At 36.7% G+C, this 21,965-nt stretch overlaps 1 protein-coding gene across 19 annotated transcripts in view; it reads right to left on the reverse strand.

Annotated features, from left to right (window-relative positions):
• The window catches only part of EPB41L2 (erythrocyte membrane protein band 4.1 like 2), a 127,124-nt gene that overhangs the window by 30,088 nt on the left and 75,071 nt on the right, over window positions 1-21,965 (reverse strand). For all 19 annotated transcript variants that reach the window (XM_075748090.1, XM_075748086.1, XM_075748083.1 and 16 more), the window contains 7 exons: window positions 18,985-19,027; window positions 10,169-10,244; window positions 8,567-8,785; window positions 8,028-8,115; window positions 6,308-6,460; window positions 5,062-5,159; window positions 712-884 (listed from right to left, as the gene is read on the reverse strand). In XM_075748090.1, coding sequence (XP_075604205.1) covers window positions 712-884; window positions 5,062-5,159; window positions 6,308-6,460; window positions 8,028-8,115; window positions 8,567-8,785; window positions 10,169-10,244; window positions 18,985-19,027 — 850 coding nt within the window. The remainder of the gene's footprint in view (window positions 1-711; window positions 885-5,061; window positions 5,160-6,307; window positions 6,461-8,027; window positions 8,116-8,566; window positions 8,786-10,168; window positions 10,245-18,984; window positions 19,028-21,965) is intronic.

A 21,965-nucleotide genomic window follows, 5' to 3' on the forward strand; every position in this document is an offset into this window, starting at 1 on the left:
GAAGAATTTTTCTACTTTATTTCACAAGTAATTTAGAGCAAAACATGTGTTTCTACATCTCTCACATACTGCTGCTATACCTGCTTTTGGAAAGCATGGCTGTTTTCAATAACAGAAACCAGAAGGTATTTCTGCTCAAAGAGACCAAACACCAGTAACCAAAGATTTTAGTTATTCAAACAGCCTCAACATAAAACTTTTTAACTAAACACGTAACTAACTAATAAATATACTTGGATAGCAATATACTGAACAAAATGATACAAAAGCTAGAAGAAAAAACTTGTTCACCCTTCTATGTTTGGTGTAGAGAGAGGCACTCAGGCCAGCCCAGAGCCTGAAAGATGCCACTGACCAAACAATTCTAATCAACAGCATATAGCACATGCCCATCCTGTAAAACAGATGTGAGTAGTGAACACAGATGCTATATGTCCAATATAGAATCATCCACACATTCATGGCAATGCCATACAATTTAGGCAGTGACTTACTGTTTTGTTCCCTGAAAACTGACAGGTAACCAAAGTGGCCACTCCTGACATCACCCATCAGAAACGGAAATTCATAAATTTGTCAACTGACATTCTGGACAGCCATGTCAACATTTTTGAACATTGGTCGGATCAGAGGGACAGCACATAATGTCATTACACTGAAGAAATCCCATAATGTAATCAGCACACTGAAGAAATACGTCAAATGTCACACCTCCATCAAGGCTCCTGGAAACACGTTTGCTTGAAGTGCGCTCAAAGTAGGGAGCTGGTCTGTCTATGAGGTTGCTAGCCTGTCGTGTCTGTGCTTGTGTACGACCACTGTAGCGGAACTTGGAACCCAAGGTTAGAAACTTTGCTTTTGGAGGCTGTTCTGGTGATACAAGTCTGAAAAGTAAATATGAGGAAAGTCAGTTAAAAAGGCTTTATTTTATGTATTTAATGAGGTACTTTAAAGCTACTTATTTTATTTCAACTTTAGTTCACCATGCATGAATTATGAACTCCAAGAAAGGATTCTACCATAAGCTCTGAGAAGAACTTTTAAAAAATGCATGTTATTCGTTATTGGCAATTGGAGTTGAAGTGATGCTGACAACCATCACATTTTCCACAGTATGACTAAGCATCCTTATCTTTTGGTGCTATCTTGGTTAAACTGCATTTTTTGTAGAAAGCTGAGGCCATTATAGGTCAATGTAGAATACCTCTCAGACATCTCTCCTTGGAATGTTAACTATAGTAGAAACTATAAATCCCACTTCCACTGTCTTTCCTATATTCTGAGGTACCAATACAGCAGCTGCTATTCCTCAAAGTTAGGGAATGGTATCTCAAAGCTGCATAGAAGGCTGCAGCAAGTGAAAAAAAGATTGAGGCTGGACAGTGACCCAACAGTAAGAAGTTTAACAAGCTGAATTCAGACTCCAGTTTCTTTACAATGTCATTTATAGATTCATATAAGTTGATGTTTGCTGGATATAAGCAGGGGGAAAAAAAAAGCATATCGTGAAAAGAGTGAAGAAGAGATTCAGTTATGAGTACTATTAATGCTGGTTTCTGTGCTGGCTATGTATGCTTGTACCTAAGTGTTAGAGTCAAAGTCAGAAAGTCCAAGTAACAATGTTGGCAGAATTTGCTATGAGGGGTTCTGCTATGTTCCACCAGTTTTTGACATCACATGAGAAGAGACAGGGTCCCTATACCTCCCTGAATTTCCTTCAGTTTGAGGACTTCAAGCTCTTATTCATATAACCCTCATTGGTTGTTCTTTGGTTTTGAAACCTGAGTTGTCAGCTTCAACACCCAGGGTACTGTTTGTTCCATTGCCATCCTTGCTGATAGGATAAACAGTCACCACTGCAGGAACTCTTCCCAGTCTCAGCTTCTCTAGAAAGGTCTTTGATGTTGCTTCCTTGACCAACATAGTGCTGCAAATACAGGCTCACCCAGCATAGCAGTTTCCATGGCCTATTCTCCTCTGTAGAAAACCATCAGACTATTACAGATAGAGCTTTTTGATTTGAGGATCTGCAAAGAATGAGAAGCTCACTTGGTATCAGCTGCTTTCAAGCAGAACTGGCAACTACTGTGCCCTTTGTACTTAGGATGGCACAGATGGACAAGCGAAACTTAAAAGTATGCCGACTTTGTTCTACACTTTTGACGCAGGGAATATCTGTTAGTGGAATCCAATTCAACATATGTTAAAACAGTATCCAGTGGTGGGTTCTGAAAACTTCCAGTCATTCTAAAGCTATCAGCAAACCAGAATAATTTTCAGATAGTTAGCAAAAAGAACGGTGGGCTAGGTAGAAGGTTCTCTAAGGGAGGATGTTCATGGCTTTGTCAGAGTGCTAGCCAGAAGGATCCGATCCTGCATACCTAAGATGCATACACATGCACCTGAATCCTGATCTGTTCCAACACATTTTTAAAGAAAATAGAATTCAAGACAGACAAATCCACCCTTCTACACTAAGGCCACTTTAAAAATCACAAGTGTCTGGAGCTTCACTTCCAGTGCTTCTATAAAACAGCCTTATGCAATCTTTGTGACAATTCATTTCTCCACATTATTTCCAAGAAAGAGTGCATTATGCATTAAGAGGAAGAAGGCTAACAGGATTTTTCCAAGGTTCTTTGTGTTCTTTATTTTCCAGTCTTGGCAAGGCTACAGCATTAACTGCCGTTTTTATCTTCCACCCTGCCGAGATAAACTTTTAATCTTTTAACGTGGAAAAAACAAGAGAACTAATTACTTCCTGATTAAGGCCATTTGAATGGATTTTTTGTATTACAAGCTTAAGCATATAAAATAATTGAAGACTATGCTTTTACCATTTTAAGATATTCCGGGGAGACTCAGAAACAATCATGAAAATTGCAAATAAAACATCATAAAGCAGAATTACAAGCAGGTTTCTGCAGCCAATGGTTAAGATCCAGAGCTGCAGACTAAGCTTACCTCAAAAGATTAATGTAGATATACAGTCTGACTGTATATCTTAGATTGTTTCTCTTTGAACATGGTACTGGAATCCTATAAAGTTGAGCTGATACAAGTGAATCCAATGCCTTTGGGCTCTCATTTTCAATATAATTCGTTACAAATTCTTATAAATAACTTTATATGCTAGCTGAATTTCCCATAAATTGTAAGAAGATGGATCTTAATGTAATTATTTGGGAAAACTGAAGCATTGTAAAAGACAACACAAGGAATCTTACAATGTTATATAGGGCATGCTAAGAGATCTGGAAGCTAAAAATGCACATCTAAATTGAATACAATCTACTGTGGTATCATACACAAGCTTTACACATGCTCTGAAAGATCTACAGTCTCTTGGACTGTAGCAATTGCTTTCTGCTTTTTATCTTTGGAGAAAAATAGAGCTGGATTTATTTTACTGTTTTTAGATCAGGATGAAAGGTTCAGAGGATTTTCTGTCTGATGACATCAGTGGAGTATATGGATTTTACAGAATGGTTCAAGTATTTGTTACATAATTCTCGTTATAATGTCATTCCTGGTTAGGAAAAGCCACTTCTGATTGGAATAAAATCCAATTATTTTTATTATGTCAGAATTTCTGTAGTAAGATTATCTAATACGTATTAACATTCCTGAAAACTTTTATATTTGCAAATGGTAGTTCTCAGTTTAGGATTTTTGACTTCCATAAGATTTGAGTTTTCCCTATTCAGGTCCATTTTGCTACTGTAAAATTAGGAAATACAGTTCCCCAGCAAAGCAAATCACTGCATGAGTTATTTGAAGAGTGTTGATAAACTTTTCATTGCAGACAGAACTGCATGTTATTTGTGGTAACAGATATCACCAGCCAAAACAGACTTCAAATTTTAAAGAGGAATAGAATGGTGGACTATGTATCCTAAAAAACTTAACTAATGAATTCTATCAAACATGAAACAAAGATCTTTGATCAGGATTTAAAAAAGAAGTGCTTCTAAATTAAACATTTTGAGACTGATTGCCAATCTCAGCACACATTCTAACACTGCATTCAAGAATATTCTACATTCAATGAAAATACTGAAAACCATCCAATGAGACAGTTCCAGTAATGAATTACTTGGGTCTCATGGTCCCCAAGTTCTCTGAAGGTCTCAGTCTAGCAAGTATATTTAGCTTAGGCTAATATGCAGCAACAGGATTGCATCTACCTTAAAACACAATTGCTTTTCAAAAATAAAATAACAGGTTACTGAAGGAGAAAACTTAGCTTTTACATACCCTAGTTACTGTGGTCATTCGAAGCAAGAAACTCAGATTCAATGTCTATTAAATGTATAAGAGATTCAACCTAAATCTGTGACCCTTAGGCTGCATAGGGCATATGCACTGCCTCATGGAGTTTGTGCTATTATAAAAGTCAAACGAAGATTTTTTTCAAATTCCTTTTCGATGGAGAAAGCAGAAAGAGGAACAACTCTGTGGCCTACTGTTAAAATGCTCATTTACAAATAGACCATAGTTTCAATGACCAATTCAGAATTTTATGTTTATCAGTTGCTGGTGAAAAAATGCAGAGAAAGTTAAGGATTACTACATAAACAAACAGTAGTCTGTTTTTAAAGTGATTCTTTGCTCTTTAAAGAACGACTGTGAACTCAGCCCAGTTTATAAATAAGGAAAAATTCAGCTGTAAGCATTTACACTCAGCAGAATAATCTGAAAAGTGAAGTGAATGAAGATTACTGTCAACCCCTGAGAACTTCTGGTGAAGGAGTATAGTGGCTTTCCAGATGGTTGCTCTGAAGAGTTGATCTCTCAGCAAGTGTTACATATGATCACTAGTTTAGTTCCATCCTTTTAGCACTCTGAAAGTTTAAATAAAGCAGTTAATTGTACTTGAGACTTTCAGAATTGGTAGTTTGGGGTGAATGATTGTTAGGGTGTCTTCTGTCTAAGAGGTGTTACTGGACTGAGATATCAGGGGCAAAGAGGGGGAAATCTTCTCTACTTTCCTCGTGTTCTTTAAAAGAAAGATAACGAGCATACCAGGCAAAGTGGGGGAAGCAGAGAATTATCATTTACCTGAAGAAAGTATGGTGCTCCACACAAACCTTCCATAACCTTTTAGCAGCCCGATGGTTTGGCAGCTTGAACCCAATAGTACTCTCAAACTGTTCCAGCTGGAAAGAATCCACAAACAAATTAACCCATTTCCTTAAGCTATTAACTAGCAGGCAGAGTTCAGATAGTTTCACTGCTCTAACAAGCTGTATTTCTCCTGTCATAAGACTTCATAACATTTAAAAAAAAAAAAAAAAATCTATTTCCAGCCTTTTAATAAAATTATATTTGGCAGGCTAGTCATGATGGGTAATTATCACATTATCACTTCCTATCTGTAGTAATGACTCTTTCAAAAAATCCAATAATATTTTAGTGTTCCTTGCTGATTTTCTGACTAGCTGCCCAATATATTTATTTTTAAACTGCATGAAGTAATTGTACTGCAGGTTGTGCTGCACACTTTCCTTGGATTTAATAAGTCTGAAACCTGTAGTGCAGTGTTAGGCTTACATGATGCATTTCACAATAGAATTTTCTTAGCAAAAATATTACATTTATGTACCATCAGTGAGTACAAAACCAATACATCTGTATTCCAAACTACAATGTTAGTATTGTACTATTGGTATTTAGACTTCTCTTTTGTTTTATTTATTCACACAGTAAAAGCTACCTTAAACATTTTAGAGTATAATCTAAAAAAGCATGTTTGACATTTTGCTTTTTGTTAAATTTCCAGATACAATGTGTTCAAAACGTAACCCCCTCTACTTCAGCAACTCCCACAAACTTATAATGGTATCTGAAAAGAAAGTTGGATCCAGTATTTCCACAGCAATTAACAGAGAATTATAACATCCTGCAGGACAACTCAAGCCTTCGGTTACACTCATACAACTAGATGTGTTGGCATTTAGTGAACAATTATACCCAAAGAGGAAGAGAAGCTGGCTCTCTCCCAGGACTGCAAGTTTGTATAGACAGTAACAACATGGCCAGTATAACTAGCTTTCCCTGTAAAAAAAAAATAAAATTACAAGATGGCACCTATGAACAAAAGAAAATAGATTTTCTTCTTGATTTGTATCAAGAGAAGTGTTTAATACAATCACTATAATCTGAGGAGGAAAATAAAATGTTCTTAAGTTCTGCTTGAATCCAACATAAGCCTGTGACGACATCTGGGAAAAAAAATGAAGATGTTTTCTTGTTGCTGGATAGAAATGATCTCACAAAAGAAACAAGACAGAAGGGTGCTACTTACTTCTGCTGGCCTGACTTTGATGTAGAAATTACTTCGCTTATAGGAAATCTTCAGAATTTTTGGCCAAGCAAAGCGGTTGATCCGGAGTCTATCTTTGTAAATGAGCAGTCCATTAGCACATACACCCAGCATGATATCCACACCTTCCGAATCCTATCATGTATGAGACAATTTCATAAAAATCAATTTAATAACATTCCAAAGAAGTAGTTATTGCTGGCATACCTTGAGAGAATAATGCAACTGGGACTTGTTTCATATTCAAACCTGAAAGACCTTGACAATGAGATTCTTAAAGCAGAAATAGCCATGTATGTTATTTTTACTGGAAGGCTTTGGCAGGCCTCTATCTGCATATGCCACAGTTCTTAGAAGTTCTTCAAGATTCTGGTAATAGGGACTAAGCCAACAACTTGCAAGCAAGGAGAGGTATGGTGGGCGTGCTAACAATAATTCCAACAAATATTAAAAGAAGAAAAATCAAAACCAGACCCTTCCAACTTAAAACGAGTCAGTGAAAGTCTGAACAAACTGGTGATCATGGTTACCTACTACTCCACTAAAGATACAGGAAGTAATGGATAGTTGACTGAAAATGTCAACATAATGATTTCAGTCCATGTACTGGTGGGCCAGGTTTCTGAGCACTGTGTTTCACTGACAGTGTTTGATGCAAGTCTTAAAGGCTACAAAACTCATCGCTTACTGATAAGGCTTCACTACACCGTACCACTACACATTACAGCGGAATCTCACGTCCTCACCAACAACAAATCAACTACAGAAAATGCTGACACTGTCATTAAAAAATTGCTTTGCTGGCATAACTAACAGCTGCAAGCAGATTCCGGCAAACAGCAGTTCTAATGCTTGCAGTTACTTCACTATGGTGAAAGAAAGTTCCCATAAAACTCTAAAAATCTAAGTTCCTTAAACACCACAGACCAAGTGAAATGCCACACCACATTTGTATTAAAAAATGAATAAACGTTACAGACATAGTTAATACATGTCAATAAAAATTTAAGTATATTTCTTTCAAGTGTTTCTAACAGAACACAGGAAAGAGTCTATGGAAAATTGCAAAAACAAGTGCACAATGGTTCCATATGAAACAGAATTAAACAATGTTTCTCCAGTACTTAAAAGTCTAGTTTTCTTTTTTAAATACAGGACTGATATGCTTATGATACATTAATTTTCCTAATGATTTGAGACTCTGGATTTGTGCGAGGGAGTGGGAGGAGGTTGGTTAGTTGGTTTGTTAGGTTTTAAACTAAAAAAATCCCACTAGAAATGTAAATTTGATTTGACCTACCCAGAAGCAGTATTAAAAAAAAGCACACACACACACACCCCCACACACAACCCCGGTTTTAACTGTCACGGTATTAGCAAGACAGTTACGTGTTGTCTTTCTTAGGCTTTACTTTAGGGCCCCACATCTCCTTGGCATCAAAACCCTGACATTTAAAATGTATTTAGCCGCTCTTTTGAATAACATATTCTTTCCAGGCTGCACATATGTCTACGTATTAAATAAACTTAGATTTAAAATAAATTCTAAGGATGTTAACTGAGTCCTTATTGTAAAAGATAAATGGCTTATACCTAAGAATTGAGTGTATTAATTTTTTTAAATAATCTATATATACTATGTTCTTTAATACTAAGCATTTCTACCCTAAAACAAAACAAAACCAAAACCAATCCCCAATACCTTGGCATGATGTAAATCCACTCCATACATGGAGAGTCTCTTAGCATTTTCTAGGAACTGGGAATCCGCCTGTGCTGGAGTCAAGCCCCTAAAACCATTGAACAAGTCTTGAGTTTATTGACAAAAGAACTGACAATCAAAACTGAGTGGAATCCTAGAATTCAGACACATAGAAAAAACTCAGTTTGTAAGGTATCAATAGCATTTTTACCCCAAAGGGGAAGTGTTCTTTCAAAGCAGTAGAGGTTTCCACCTTGACTCTTTCAAAATACTTTAGCTATACGTTGCTTAAACACTAATTCATATGCTCAGATAAAAATATTTTCTCCAAAAGTTCTCTACTGAGATCTTAGTGAAGCTACTATTTCCAAACTGAAATTTTTAAGCCCATGAAAGTAAGAGGTTCTAGTTACATAGCAAAAGATTTCCAAAGTAACAATAATGCCAGCGTACGAGTTTTTCACATACTCTTAAGAGAACTGACATAGAAGTGACTGACAAAGCATGATGGTTTCATTTAATCCCACTGTATGACACACCTGTGTGTTTTGTGTAGCTCAGCTACTTTCTCTTCCATTTCTTGAGTCTGATTGGGTGCAAACTGGAATTCACTGATATAGTCACTGCGATGCTCCTCTGGGTCATGATCACCCAGCTCAGCCTGCAGGGTGTATGAACCGAGGAGGGCGTGAGTCACAAAAGAACATGGCAGTCGACCAGAAGCAATATCCTGACGAAGCTGTAGGCACAAGAAATATCTGCAAGACAAAGGAAATGGGAAAACACAAACAAAAACAAGAACAAAGTGTTACCAACAGCCAGTTTGAGAGAGATGTCAGAATTTATCGAGATGCATGTAATCGTGTAAGCATATTTTAAAATAAGCCAATGCATTAATAATTTGCTACACCTTACATTATTTGAGCATTATTGCCACACGATACATTTCACTTCCATTTTTAAGAGTTGATATTACTTTCATAAATGATGCGAAGAGGAGGGAAAATTCTGATTTCCAATACAAATGAATGAAAACCTATATCTAGTTTGTAACAAAAGTTGACTTAGGAACTCCTTCATTTCATGTTGTAGCCTGCAGGTATCTAAGGTTTAAAAATAAAAACACACGTATTTCCTTTGACTTTAAAATTCTAACTTTTTTATCCCTTGCAGCTCACAAGCTAATCAAGTCATGTAATACACAAAAGAAATCCAGTTTAGTATTGAATCCGTAATTCCCTTCCTTAAACCATGTATGTATTAGAATTTAATATTTCGGGTACTGTATGCAGTCTTCTACTTAGTCTTCTAAGTTTAACAAGTTAAGAAACAGTAGACATCCTAGCCTAGCACAGATTTTAATGTAAATTAAAAAAAAAGGTTTACAAGTGAAGCTTAAATTTTAAGGAATTTAGCTCTAAGCTATAACCATAAAAATGCTTTTATCAGCTGAACACACAATTGAAAAGCCAACCGACTTGGTGAAAATTTTCAAAGAAAACACAGACAGCTTTTAATTACTCTGCATACTAAATGCCTTAGACTATTTGTAGTAATATATGAGCTACACACTTGTGTAGGTATCTTATTTTGTGCAGAAGACTGATGCGATGTGATCTGTGGTAAAATATATCCTGCTTCAGCAGTCAGCTAACTCCAAACCAAAACTAAATGGTTAGGTTTTCCATAACCCCTGAAAAAACGAGTGTCAATTCCCTGCGCCCTACCCACCGGTTATATTAGTCTTGCAATGATACTTTTTAGGTGCCTAGTATCCACTGCATTCTAAGTATTTTCTATCTGAGAACTTTGGAAGGCAATTATTTTCAGGCTTTATTATGTTACAAGCATAATTTATTTATTGCATAATTTATCTGCACTTATTTAATGCAGATGTATAAAACTGCATTATCACCAACCAAACCTAGATTATTGCTGAAGTACCTTGGATCGTTTGAGTTTTGCTGTTAATATCAATACCCCCACACTCTTATGTGCTATATAATAAAGCAAAGCAGCAGCCTGACAATAAACCAGTAATAGCCAAACCTGTTATGGCATCCAGAAACTGAAGAAGAAATTTTATATAGCCTTCAAATTAGACAGTAATTTTTAAGTTTAAAATTAGAAACTATGCATACCTAGTGATGTCTTCAGTCAACTGTGAAGGATCAGGGGGATAAAACTTCACATTAAAGGTGAATATCCAAGGTAAACCTGAACATGGGAAATATCCGCTTGTCAATCTCAAACAAGTTGAAGCAAGCAAAGAAAGAACCTTACTAAAAAACGTTAGGCAATCATTTCAATCTTTGATCACTGAAATCTTGAAGAAAGTTTTTTCCTCTCTTTTTACAGTATAGTAGTAAGAAGCACAGATTATTTTCATTATCAGGTAGTAACTCATATACACATACAGTGAAAGATTACCATGTTACAAATTATTTTCAAACCATGTTTTACAGTAAGTTATGTAAATATCAGAAGACATTTTTAATTTGAAAACTACCATAACATATTAACACTCTGTGTTCAAAGACACTTGCACTGAATTTATGTTTATTTCCAACTCCTCCAAGGCTGCCTCCTGTTTAAACTGTTAGTTTGAAAGACTGTACAATAACTATGAACATGCAATGTCAAAATGAGGCCTGTGTTGTATACAACAGAAAGATAATAAGTACATTATTCCTATTCATACAGAATGCATGGAACGGAAAACATTAGCTATTCCTCCTTTAAAATATTTTTTGAGAAACAATACCATTAACAACTACAATAGCAATGCTATTTTAAGTTTAAATTTTCATGTGTTAGAATTGTTACCACCACATGCATTTTTTTAAGCAAAAGCATGTTTAAAACTAGATTCATAATTTGGCAAAGCATAAAATGTTGCCTTAAAGTCATAGCTCTAGTGTTAAATATTTTTTTAAGATTTGAAAGCTGAAGTAGCTCATCAATTCTCTGAATGTTACTGTAACAGTATTGTAACACTGTGCAAGAGGAATATGTTCATTGGAAAGTACTAATAACTTGACAAAATGTAGAACTTTCTTAATTCAAACAGATTAAGTACAATGCAGACATACATATGTAATAAAAAAAATCCCAAAATGAGAGTTTAGGAAAAGAATTTAATAGTTTGGCTTTGCATGCTGCTTGAAAGCAAATGCAGCTGAGCTTTATCATATCTTGCCAAACATAAATAAAGTAACACTACAACATAGATCTGCTAAAAATGATGAAGAAAGATAAGCAAAGAAATCAAAATACTTTTGAAACAATTAAGTAGCCATTTTTGTCTTTCTCTCACCCTTTTTCTCCTAATGCAAACAACATTTTGGGGAAAGACCAAGCAAAAATTATCTTTGGTAAAAAAAGGTAATCACTTTATAAAGCTTACTAATGATGAATTTTGGACAGTAAACAATTTTTTAAATCTGTCCTATACAGATAAATCATGCTTTGAAAAACGTGTATTTTAACAATAACAAAAAAAGACTGAAATGCCATTTCCAATATTATGCTAGAAGAGAGTGCTGACATTTTTGTTTATTTTCTAAATAAAACCCTATTTTAAATTTTCACAGCTGTTAAAGGTGAAGAGATCCTTTGTGTTGAAATTTCTAATGTCTTTCAACACTTCAAAAATTATTTTCGTTTTTCAGACATGAATATTTATTGGAGCACTTCAATTTCTGCTTAAACGTGAACCTCATTCTCTACCTGGCTGCTAAGCCACTATTTCCTTTTGAGAGCTCGGGGTTTTAGCGTATCTTAATGTTCCCAGTTATCAATTATTTGTTAGAACAATGATAACTTTGCTTACAAAATAAGGCAGGACTCCTGAAATGAGAAAGCCTAATTTATCGGCCCTACACATAGTACTGAATCAGGTAAAACATGTCTCATTGCATCACCCACTGCAATCCAGTGCAAGACAGAATTATGACAAAAATACCTTTAGAAATGTCTTAACACTAATTAATACATATAGCATGAACAAACAGAATTAAAGCTGGAATAGATTAGCCCACTTCCATCATTTATCTCCCACAAAATTAGCATCATTTAATGAAAAGCTGCTGATACTGAGTAAGCCAAACTGATGAAGAGAAGCAATTGGGAAAAAATGCCTATATAGAGTGTCTTAGGGAGAGTTGTCATGTTAACAGGGCTGTGGGACAGGGAGAGATGGATGAAGAATGAGTCCTTCCACACAGGTACTAAACCAGTCTTCAGGTTTTCCTGGAATTAAGCAATTTGTCCTGGTCTAAAATTGCCATTAAACTTGTCACAGATGAATTCCTGCTTAACCTATTTCTCTTTCTTGTCAGCATTTCTAGACTTAGCTTTCAGAAAGCACTGTAGCCAGGAGACCTAGACACTCTTTGAAGGAAATAAACCAACCAACCTATATTCATTATAAAAAGCTAAAAAGAGCATAAATCTTCTGAATCTATGTGAAAAATGTCAATGTCTACTGATACTACTTCCCATAGCTAATCCATAGAAAAAATGTTGTAGCTGACTTTCTACTAAATGTTTTTTGGACAGTTGGTGACCTTATATATTGCCTGATTACTGAAAGCACATTTATCCCTTGAATATAGACTAGCAAGTATATTACAATGGGCACAGTCTATATTTATACTTGTCACTACAGCATACTGTTTATAGCCACAGAATGGTTGCATACAAACGTAATTGTTTTCACACATTAATGCACACTATAACTGGCACTTTGAATTGGTGGCCAAGACAAAGAAAAACAATAATCTGATATTTAAAATTATATTTAGCATTCTGTCCCTGATAAGGCGCTCTGTTTTGATATTTAATAATATGGGCCATAGAAATGTCAAAAATTTTTCTAGCTAGCTTGTTACCTCAAAAATGCTTCTGCTGCAACTTTACGCACATTCTTAGAGAAAAAGAATGCAATGTAACCAACCAGCTAGCAGCATACAATTAACATGATTCATTCCATTCAAACTGAGAAATCAGTGAGGGTTGTTTTTTCCAGTAAAAGCTTTTTCTGATGATACCTCTGTCTCAGCTAACATTTTTCGGGTAGTGTGTGACTAGGACAGACACACCGTTCATCGACAGATGTAAAAAAAATCCCATAAAATTAAGAAAATGACTTCTTCTGTATTTTTGCTTAAGTTACCTTCAGGAAAACTAAATAAATAAGATCTATATCCAGTCCACATTTTCAAAAATATATAAAAAACACCCCAGAGTCCAGCCAGCCCTAGGTGGACTAACAAGATTCAGCTCTCAAACTCAGACATCTCCAAACTGTAAATCATTCTTTATCATTAGAAGACATACAGGAGCACTTCTGCAGGGCAACTCTTCCCTGGCACATGTGCTTATTTCTCTTTACCAACTATGAGCTTTACTAATTCCAGCACAAATTGCTTAGACTGAAGTTAGCTACAATTTTTACAGATACATAGTTATTTACATAAAATAGATGGATAAAGTAAAGTGATCCTGCATAAATTAACCCCCATATTTTGATGCCTGAGCTTAACCATATTTTGTTAGCATTAAAATCAGACAGCCAAAGCTGTACATTTAAAATCTAAGCCTGTTCCTTAATTATCTCTAACTTCCCTTAGCATTTTAAATATTTAAGAAATTTAAGGTTTGTATTTTAGTACACTGTGTTGCAAAATTCTCAACTCATGATATATTATTTTCACAGAATTGTATTTATGAATTTATCATCATTTGCTCTATTGTGTAATTTGAAAATATACATATTTAACTATATCATTATCCTTCCATATCATCCTCTTTCCTGAGCAATTAAGATGTTTAGGCTGTATTGCAGAATATACCATAGAATCAATGTCAAAAATCCATCTCATCCCCATGACATTCCCAGAACTACCTTAATTGTTGGCTACATATGTCTCAAAGACAAGGCCGGTATTCCATTTGGCTCTAAGTTCTCCAGTCTGAATGACCAGATGCCCATAAACAAAAGGATGTTGAGAACAGTCTTCAACATGAGTAAGGAGCAGGGTTTAAACTTGTAGCCCAAGAGCTGCCACCAGCTGCCTTCCCTCTTGTACTGTTTCATCTGTTCTAATCCATTTCCATAGAATTACAGAGGATTTCCCTCAACCCTCTCTAATTAAACTGAATCAAGAAGAAAATTTTCTGTCTTCACTCCTTCAGTTAATCACTCATTTCTAAAAAGAAAATAACTTTTCTATCCCTATAACCATTATCTTTTTTGATGCCAGCGGACATAGTTTCATTCAACCCTAGACTACTGAAATTTTGTTCTCTACACAAGACACCACTGACTTCCTTTACAGCCAATGGAAAAAACCCAGGCATTTGCAAAGGCTGGTTTGGTTCCCCTCTCAGGCACCCATTCCAAAATGCACTCACTCCCCTCCTGAAAGTGCCTGTTTCCTTCAGAAAACAAGTGCAATTACCTTAGGTGGACACAGTTAACCTAGATTAGATCAGACTAATCATATTCTGGGTGTTACAGTAAAACCAAATGCAAAATGTGATATGAATCAAGTTGTCATGCTGCTGCTAAAGTCCATTGTGTAGCCCTACCCCTGCTGGTTTAAGGCCAGACGAGAAATATCTAAATAATGTACCTTTGTCTGATAAGTAGGTTGTGATTGTTAAAAGCTGAAGGTTAACTGATATATTACTAGTTCAGTCAGTAAACCATGAAGAACCATTTGGACTTGCCAAAAGTACAGAGAAACTAGGGGAAAGTTAATTCCGGCAAGGAGAATTGCAACCACTGACACATGGACCACCTACCCCAGCTGTAGCACTTACTCAAAAGATAAAGGCAGAGAAAAGAACTGAGCTTGCGTTCTAGTTTGCAGGAAATCTATATCAATCATTTAATAGAATAACAATGCATATGCATTAAAAGATGAATATGTTCATGTTTTATGTATAAATAACCACTGATTTGGAGCTTTGGTGTGCTGTCTTGGGACAGACACCCATATCTGTGCAAATGTGCAATAAAATACCTCTGCTCTGTGTGTATATTGGTGTACTGGCTAGGTAAATGAAACCCCAGTTTTGGGACAACATAGATACAGTGATGAGCTTCTAAAATCTTTCTGGCTAAATAAGCATTCTCTTGACAAAAGACAGTAAGACAACTTTAGTTAGCTTCAATAGCAAAAACAGTTAAATGTGTCCTTTATCAGGTGAGAATGCACAAAACCCAACCCCTACATCAGAGTCTATTCTGCCCTCAGAACATTCAAATACTCCCGATTTCTTATAAGATAAAAAAGACAGGATATGAGATATGGGAGTTTCTATATTTTATCATAGAATTGTATTTTTGCAATAACAATAGTAATCATGCTGCAGACTAGAAATAGGTTTAATTGATATAACCTTTAACTGATATTACCTTGAATTTAAACAACTATTTCACACAGCATGGAAATTAAATATTTACTTGGAAGAGTATAAATTACGGTTGCAAAATTTGTGAGAAGGTCTATAACTCAGTGTGGTGGGTTGACCCTGGCTGAGGGCCAGGTGCCCACCAGAGCCGCTCTGTCACTCCCCTCATTCACTAGACAGGGGAGAAAAGGTGCAACGAAAAAATTTTGGGTCGAGATAAGGACAGGGAGAGATCACTCACTAATTATCGTCACGAGCAAAACAGACTGAACTTAGAGAGGGAATTAATCTAATTTATTACCAAGCAAAACAGAGTAGAGGAATGAGAAATAAAATCAAATCTTAAAACACCTCCCCCCACCCCTCCCATCTTCCCGGGCTCAACTTCACTCCCGGCTTCAACCTCCTCCCCCCGCAGCGCCACAGGGGGACGGGGAGTGGGGGTTACGGTCAGTTCATCACACATTGTTTCTGCCGCTTCTTCATCCTCAGGGGGAGGACTCCTCTCATCGTTCCCCTGCTTCAGCATGGGGTCCCTCTCACGGGAGACAGTCCTTCATGACCTTCTCCAATGTGAGTCTCTCCCACAGGCTACAGTCCTTCACCAACTGCTCCAGCGTGGGCCTCTCCCATGGGGTGCAGACCTTCAGGAGCAAACTACTCCAGCGTGGGTCCCCCACGGGGTCACAAGTCCTGTCAGCAAACCTGCTCTGGCCTGGGCTCCTCTCTCCACGGGGCCACAGGTCCTGCCAGGAGCTTGCTCCAGCGTGGGCTTCCCACGGGGTCACAGCCTCCTTCAGGTGCCTCCACCTGCTCTGGCGTGGGATCCTCCACGGGCTGCAGGTGGAATCTCTACACCCCCTCATCCTTCCTCTATGGGCTGCAGGGGGACAGCCTGCCTCACCATGGTCTTCACCAGGGGCTGCAGGGGGATCTCCGCTCCGGCGCCTGGAGCACCTCCTCCCCCTCCTTCTGCACTGACCTTGGTGTCTGCAGATGTTCTTACATCTTCTCCCTCCTCTCTCTGGCTGCAAAAACTCTGTTTCGTTTGTTTGTTTTTTCCTTCTTAAATATGTTATCACAGAGGCGCTGATTGGCTTGGCCTTGGCCAGCGGCGGGTCTGTCTTGTAGCCGGCTGGCATTGGCTCTGTCAGACACAGGGGAAGCTTCTAGCAGCTTCTCACAGAAGCCACCCCTGTAGCCCCCCCTGCTACCAAAACCTTGCCACGCAAACCCAACACACTCAGTTTCATATACTTCAATTACACAAACAACAAGAGCAAGTAATTAGGGTTCCCAAAACTGGTGGCTTATACATTCACATCTCTAATGTTTACCCATGATATGACTGAACATTTAAATTGCAGACAAAAGATTGGTCTTCAACCACAGTTAATGCCATGATGGTTTATGTAGTTTACTTATTCAGCCCCATTACACTGAGAATGAAAGTAATGAAAATACTCACAGACAAAACTGAGTGGAATATCACGTGTTCCATACAAACACATACAACATCGCACACAGATAAATTCTCAAATTAAGTTTTATATAAGGGTGAACCACCACACTCTTTGTGAAGTCTGGGATTTGACTGTTCCAAGGTCAGTTGCTACTGCTTCTACCATCACTATATCCAAGCTAAAATCCTCAGTTTCACAAAAGCTTGAATCCACTTCAGGTGTAGTAATTTTCAAGAAGATAGTGACAGAAATGTAATTACCCAGCCTGTTACTGATTGAATTAATTAGAGGTTTTAACACATGCCAGTGGATATCCAATTACATGAATTGAAAAAAGTCAAGAATTAATTTTCCTGAAGAGATCAGGCTGGCTGAAAGCAAACAAGCTTTTTGCCACCTTCGTAGCCCTGAGAACAGAGCCAGTAATTTGTGGATCAAGTTCATTAGCCGAAGTAACATCAGTAATTGCTGAGATCCAACATAATTGCCCAGTCAAAGGCCAACCTGAACAAATGAGAGATCACATAGGAGGTCTTAGGACCCTGACTTAGGAAGAGACAGCCTGATGCAGAACATGACCTGGGGGAGACTATGGGATTCTTATTTTGTCTCCCCCAGTCACAGGTTGTACATACATGCCCTATGTGCAGAGTATTGGTATTGTTCACATGTAAGAGAGACAGAGATTGTTATAAATAACACAATACCAGTAACTTTTCCTTAATTAAAAGATGGCCTCTACTTGCATAGGTATATTAGAACATTTTCTATTTTAATAGGTCTAGATTGCTTATACAACAGCATGTTAATTAAAAAAAAAGCTTCCAAAGAAACTTCTGTAACTTTCATTTCTTTACTGAAAATATAAGCCACACCTTTCTAGTAAGGGATTCATCAATTGGGAACAGTCTAAAGAAAGCTGAAATTAATGCCACTATGATTTCTGGGAAAATGTGAGTATTACCTTAAAACAGGAAGTTAACAATAGTAAAGAAACCATCTGTTTATCATTGCAAATAACACACTGCTGTTCTTAATTACAATTGTTGCCACTGGATCACAGTGCCCAAAAGACTTCAAAGTCAGTTTCTTAAATAACTTAAATTCTTGTTGTGTTGGAAGCGTAGACATGTAAATCTTATCATCATTATCATCTCCTCCCCATTTACATTTCCTACCAGGCACTAACAAAAGAAGGCTTCCATCAAAAACCAAAACAACAACAAAAAAACCTGCTGCATTGGCCACAAATGAGTAAAGCAATGAGAAGAACTTCAGTAAGGGCAAGGGCTATCTAGCACTTCCTAGTGGCTGCTTATTTTAAGAAATGTATATTCACAAAGAGTATTTCCTGAATTTATTCTCCCTTCACTCCCCTACCTACTACAAAAGCTACGTGACTAGTGAAGAGCTTTGACAGAGTTTTGTGCAGAATAAAATAAATTACTCCTTGTGTACTGAATACAGGAAGTAGAAAGACTTCTCACACGGATTCAGTCTGAAAAGCATTGTAACAAGACGCTCAAAAATTATGCTCTCTATTCCATTTCCATTCTGGAAACGATGGGACACATCAAAAAAGCCAATGCTAGATTGATCAGGATTGAAAAATATACATTTTCTCTAAGATGTATTGATTCTCTTTGTATAGTTTCATATTCTTCTGGTGATTCTTTGATGTTAGAAAGTCGTATAGCAACAACCATGACCATCTTTGCAAGATGACATTCTCCATTCCATAACCCAAATATCAGCACAAAGTAGAAAAACATCTACTCTTTCAGGATGCAAAAAGATCAACTATTAGTCACATGCAACACAGGAAAATTTTGGGGTAGCAGCCAGTATAATGATTCTACAGCACAAGGCTGAGTGATTCTTTCTCTCCTTCTTGGACAATGGACAGAAAGAGAAGCTTTGCTGTCTGTTCTAAGGCAGAATATGTTATTATCAGATATAAATTCTTTTCATGCTGTAAGTGTACAATTTAGTTGCCATCCAGGCTACTAAGTTTATGAAGAACATTTCTGTGAGGAAATAAAAGCATAACATCTGACTACAGAAGTACTTACTTCGAATTTGTCTCTTAATTTCCTTCGAAGAATCTAGCCAGTTCTGAAAAAAAAAACAAAACAAAACACCACACAACCAGCATTTAAATTCATTTCAGACTGAAGATGGTGAAGTAATTTCATACAGTGTAGTAAAGTTTGTATTGTTCAGACATCTGTTCTACTTTAAAATAAGCAAGAGAATTCTAAAATTGAACTTCTGATTTGCTAGCAAGTATCCTCACCCATGCACATAAATGAAACTGTGTAATGCCACTGCCTTCATGGTTGTCTTATTGCTTTATTTATGCTCTGTAATTTTGAAAAGTGGATAGTCTTACAGCAAAGGTGGTCTAGCAAATTACATTTGACAAATACAATTTTCTTTCATATTCCTTTCATTGACATAAGCAGACTTTTCAGGAATGGCTACGTAATCTCTACATGTCTGTGCTTACACACCCATATAGAGTTACTTAAGATGATATTTCTCTTGAACTCCAGAGACTAATTATACATGGAACAGACACACATGCACACAACCAGCCTGTCAGTAGGACTTAGCACACTTCAAAGACAGAGGTGTGCAAAGTAGGGAAGAATTAGCAATTAACTTGTAACAACATCTGCATTTCCACAAACCACTGCACATATCAGCCACTTTAAAGTCAGTGGGGACCTCAGTGCTGGCACAGACGTTGCTAAAGGCATAGCTCTACCAATGTTTCTTGCCTTACCTAGCCAAGTAGTGGATATTGGGTATGATGTGACTTACCTTTCAGTCTATGGTACCAAACTACAGATGCGACAATTGTTTTATAATCCCGTATCGCTCAGTCTTTATTCCAGGTTTTTCCTCCCAAAGTCAAAGTTATTTCAAGGAGACAAAACATGCTATGCTACAGTTCTGTGGGTCTGTATGGATTAGGAGAATGTGAAACTATATGGTTTTGCACTAGTGCAAATCCTTAATGTAGATCACCTCTGCTGACAAAGGATGTGGCTTCTATGAATACGATCCAAAATACTAAGTTCCCTGTTGTAAATCACCTTGATGGAAGTTGATTTCATCACAAATACAGCATGTATATAGTAGACAAATACTGTTTACAAATTAAATGCAAAATCCCCTTTTTATAATTTTTATAGATGTAATTAAAAAAAAATTATTTCACATTTCTTGCTTTAAGAAGTCTGTGACCTCTATAAAATTCTTGCAGAGATGCATAGTCCATAATATTGTTATAAAGAAAGATATATAAAACACTTCTCCAAAAGATCTGGATACCATTTATTCTGCTTAAGTCAGAAAGACCTGCTATCTGTTGGAAAACCCTTGACAGGGAAAGGCCTTGGAAGACAACAGAAATCTTCAAATAATTTTCACCAAGACTCACTTCAGCTACAGTTATCATCCTAGGATTTCAGTTTTGGCATGAATTCCATTCCAAAATTATATACACACATATTCTTCCAATTACAGAGATAACTAGAAGTAGCTTAAACTCTTGAATTTTAGATAAAGTATAGTATAAAGTAAATAAGTATAGAATATAGCATGGCTTAACTACAGCAGAAAACTAAGATTTGTGAGTATATGTTACTTTCAGTGCTTTATCTTTTATCATTATAAAGTAGGAGAAAAGAATATACAATACAGAATATGCTGCAAGACGAGAAGAATAATCCTTTCTTTACAGAAGTTATACAGTTAACTTTCTGCTTTTCCAAACCTGGAGTAAGCTTATTGGAAGCCTACTTTGCCACCAACTTTCATTACTGTTCTGTCAAATAAAATCAAATGCTGATATTCCATTTATATGCATAATTACAGGAGTGGGGGTTTTTTGCATCTCTGCCTTTTGTTATGAATAAAAAACAAACTACTGAAAGAATCTACTCTGCAATAGACCTCTTAATACAGAACAGACAGGTCTGTCTTTCAAAACAAAAGACAAAGTGTATACACACTATTTTGCTCCAGTAGGCAGAAATCTATTTGTTTAATGTGTGAATTGTAAGGTTATAGATGAGACAAAATAATGAATTGTCAAAGAACAACAAAATGTTCTCTACCAGTACAAAAGTATTTTGTGCAAATCCAGAAAAACAGCATTTCCAGCTGGTGCCTAGAACATAAGAGCAAAAGCTTTCTAACACTTCGGCAGACCAATTACAGTGTGAATTAAGCATTCATGAACTTTTGAGGGTTTGATGCAATGAAATCACTAACTAAACTCTAGACCAATAAATATAACATTCGCAAAACCACGAAAGAAACCTTTAATGAGTAATTTGACTTAAATAGTTTTAAAATGAGTATTAAAGCTAACAAAAATCAGTCTGATTTGAAGACATAACATCTCTCCCCACTGCACAAAACACCCATAGAGAAAAGTTAATGGGACTCCTCCTCCAATGGTACCCCGATGGTGCATTAGGGAGCAGCTCTAATTCAAAAGAGTGCCTGGCATTCAGTTTCCACACCTCACAGCTGCCGTTGAGTTCAACAGCTGGCTCATAAATGGGTGGCTCTGATGAGTGCACAAGAATGAGAAAAACACATCATTCAGCATTTAGTACTGACTGGCCTGGAGGTCAGAGATTTGTGGCATTTTAATCTGAAGAGGCAACAGTCATAACAGGAGAAAAAATGCTTCAGAAAGAACTGGTACTGAGATGATAGAAAAAGAATTCAAACTTATTACAGAGGTGAACAAGGGATAAGGCCCTAAACCGAGTGAAAGTTCCAAGTCCCCAGGCATTCTTTGGCAGCTATTCCTGTACATAACAGATCAGCTCCCCACACCTCTATCTTAACTAAATCAAAACATAAGTTGTTACATGTTTTTTTCCTTTTTTTTAAAAGGATGAAAACAAGTGGAGACACTTAAAAGTCCCAAAACAGAAGCACAGGTTTCATTAAAAACATACCACAAATATTTAACATACTGGAAACAATTTAAATGCTCTTCATCCATGTATTACAAAAATCACTTTAA

This window comes from Balearica regulorum, chromosome 3, assembly GCF_011004875.1.
Source record: "Balearica regulorum gibbericeps isolate bBalReg1 chromosome 3, bBalReg1.pri, whole genome shotgun sequence".
NCBI lineage: Eukaryota > Metazoa > Chordata > Aves > Gruiformes > Gruidae > Balearica > Balearica regulorum.